Below are 2,681 nucleotides of genomic sequence, written 5' to 3' on the forward strand. Positions count from 1 at the left end.
ACTTGTTTGGATGTCGTGAGCTATGAAAGGAGGTTTAATGGCGGTGAAACCTGTAGTAGGCGATAAGACCTTAGATGTCCTCTCCTCACCACGGTACGTAACGGTCGGAATCATTTGCGGACTGCAGAGCAGGATTGGAGGCTACCTGTGGCAGATATGACGACAGAGCAGATTGCTGGTACAGGCACAAAGACCTAATCCGCGACATCCAGAATCTCTTGTGTATTGTATTCTTGAGGCGGCCCAACACCATGTTAAATATTCGGTCATATTATTTTGGATCGTCAGTATAAGTTTGTGGGACACAGACCATCATGAAACCCTGCGAGGTGAATATGCGCATCCTCGCGTCTCTTCTCGTAAGTGCAGAAGTGAACTTACAGGCATGGTCCATATCGAGCGAATGGGAGACATCACGACATGATGTTGTGAATGAGACTGTATCATTGTGTGGAACGTAAAGCAGTGATAGTGTTTTGCTAATGTTTAGATTACTACTCAGAATAACAAGCTCTTATAGATCCAACCTGGATAAAGAAAATGCACGAGAATAATTCATACACCAATATAATCTCACAGTATTTATAATGTCACTATATTGACAGATAAATAATTCGTACTTTCATTCGATTTAATTATGTACTGAATAGATGTACCAAAGAACTGGCGATATTTAATGTTACTTTAATGATCTAAATTATTGTGAATAGATTTTCTCTCAATTTTTATCACATGGAACACGTTTAGCAACATCTTAACATCATCCATTATATCTTTTCCACACAGGAGCCAGCATTAGCAACAACAGCGGCGTCACCTGCCACGCCGCCCACTGCAACACGGCAGGTGTCGCCAGCCACGTTGCCGGACACAGGAGGAGAGCCAGCAGAAGCCACAAGAGAAGAGGCGTCTCCACCTGCGTCACCATCCACAGTACCAGTTGAACGACCAGCTGCACCACAAGTGGTTGCACCAGCCGCGTCACCTGCCACAACAGGAGTGGCCAAGGAGGCCACAACACAACTGGAGTCTCCAGCCGTATTGCCATCCACAACACAACTTGAACCAGCAGCTGCTACACACATGGCATCTCCCGCCACGTCCCCATCTACAACACATGTCTCATCAGGCATGACACAAGCAACGTCGGCAAATACAATTGAAGTGGCGTTGCCAGCCACAACAAGAGCAATTCTTCGAGCCTCATCGCCATGCAAAACAGAAGTTACATTACCAGCAGCCTATCTAACCACAAAACGTGTAGCCTCATTACCTTTAGAGCAGTTGGTGTCCAAAGCATCGCCGTCAGCCTCCACACAAATAGCATCCGCCATCCCCATTGCCTGCTACAGGATGCATCCTATCACCAGTCCTGTTGCCAGATTCAGCACACGCTGTGCCACCAATCCTGCTGCCCGATTCAGCACACGCTGTGCCACCAGTCCTGCTGCCAGATTCAGCACACACAGTGTCACCAGTCCTGCTGCCAGATTCAGCACACACAGTGTCTCCAGTCCTTTTGCCAGATTCAGCACACGCTGTGCCACCAGTCCTGCTGCCCGATTCAGCACACGCTGTGCCACCAGTCCTGCTGTCAGATTCAGCACACGCTGTGCCACCAGTCCTGCTGCCCGATTCAGCACACGCTGTGCCACCAGTCCTGCTGTCCGATTCAGCACATGCAGTGTCACCAGTCCTGCCTCCAGATTCAGCACACGCTGTGCCACCAGTCCTGCTGCCAGATTCAGCACACGCAGTGTCACCAGTCCTGCTGCCAGATACAACACGCGTTCTGTCACCAGTCCTGCTGCCAGCTACAACATGATTCGTGTCGCAAGATTCTGAATTTCAAAGAAATATATCATTTGTTCTTATTACACTTTTGATTAAATAAAAACTAAATTTTATGTGTTATATACTGTGTCTATTTCTAACTATGCTGATGTATGCGTGTAGAGACTCGACACTTACATGTGTTTAGATACATTTTAATGTAATCTGTAATACATAAGCTTATAGCCCCCTAGTACTTCAAAATTCACCACAAGTAATTTTCCATTTGCCAATTGTACTGCAGTGTTAGTTGACAAGAAAATAAAACGTTGTTGTTTAGAAGCGAAAGGAACAAATGGAGTATTATGACTACTGTACAAACAGATAAAAATCTCTTTTCTGGCTATGATTGTGCTGAGATGTTGGAAAGTGGAGCACAGGATTACAGTTTCACAGATCGATCATGTTTCGATTGAAATTTAAACTGAAACAATCTTGTTGTGTACCTAGATTAGCTACTTGGTAGCAGCTAGTTTTGCTTTGGAGTTATTCGTAAGTATATCAACAGACTCATTCCTCCCACACACAGTTTTGTTGAGCAAGATTCTGTGGGTGTCACCTGCAGAATTTGACGAGTGCTGCATACTTGCGTCTAAACATGCAAAAATTCCATGGTTGTGCAGGAACTTTATTCTGCGGAAACCCACCACACTTAATAAAATACACTAGGAAGAACTCATATGAGAAAGTTCGATTAATGCTGTTTAGAACGGGTGGCATCAGACAGAGTTCAAAGATCTGATAATACATTTTCTGTGCTCATATGGTCATGCTTATGTCCCAGTTATATCTAAACAATTGTGCATGCGAATTCAGAAGTCCTTCCTCCTGCACGTTAAAATTCTAAA

At 44.8% G+C, this 2,681-nt stretch overlaps 1 protein-coding gene across 1 annotated transcript; it reads left to right on the forward strand.

Annotated features, from left to right (window-relative positions):
• Nucleotides 1–314: 314 nt before the first annotated feature.
• On the forward strand, nucleotides 315–1,845 carry LOC126416860 (mucin-1-like). Its single transcript, XM_050084744.1, has 2 exons — nucleotides 315–359; nucleotides 787–1,845. Exons 1-2 carry the CDS (start codon nucleotides 315–317, stop codon nucleotides 1,843–1,845), a joined length of 1,104 nt encoding a protein of 367 aa, XP_049940701.1.
• Nucleotides 1,846–2,681: the final 836 nt, after the last annotated feature.

The sequence above is a fragment of the Schistocerca serialis genome, chromosome 8 (assembly GCF_023864345.2).
Source record: "Schistocerca serialis cubense isolate TAMUIC-IGC-003099 chromosome 8, iqSchSeri2.2, whole genome shotgun sequence".
NCBI lineage: Eukaryota > Metazoa > Arthropoda > Insecta > Orthoptera > Acrididae > Schistocerca > Schistocerca serialis.

Excerpts from the sequence above, each read along its gene's own strand:
- LOC126416860 (XM_050084744.1), top strand. The coding sequence starts at position 315 with ATGAAACCCTGCGAGGTGAATATGCGCATCCTCGCGTCTCTTCTC. Across the intron at positions 360-786 it reads GCATCCTCGCGTCTCTTCTC|GAGCCAGCATTAGCAACAAC; the intron begins GTAAGTGCAGAA and ends TTTTCCACACAG.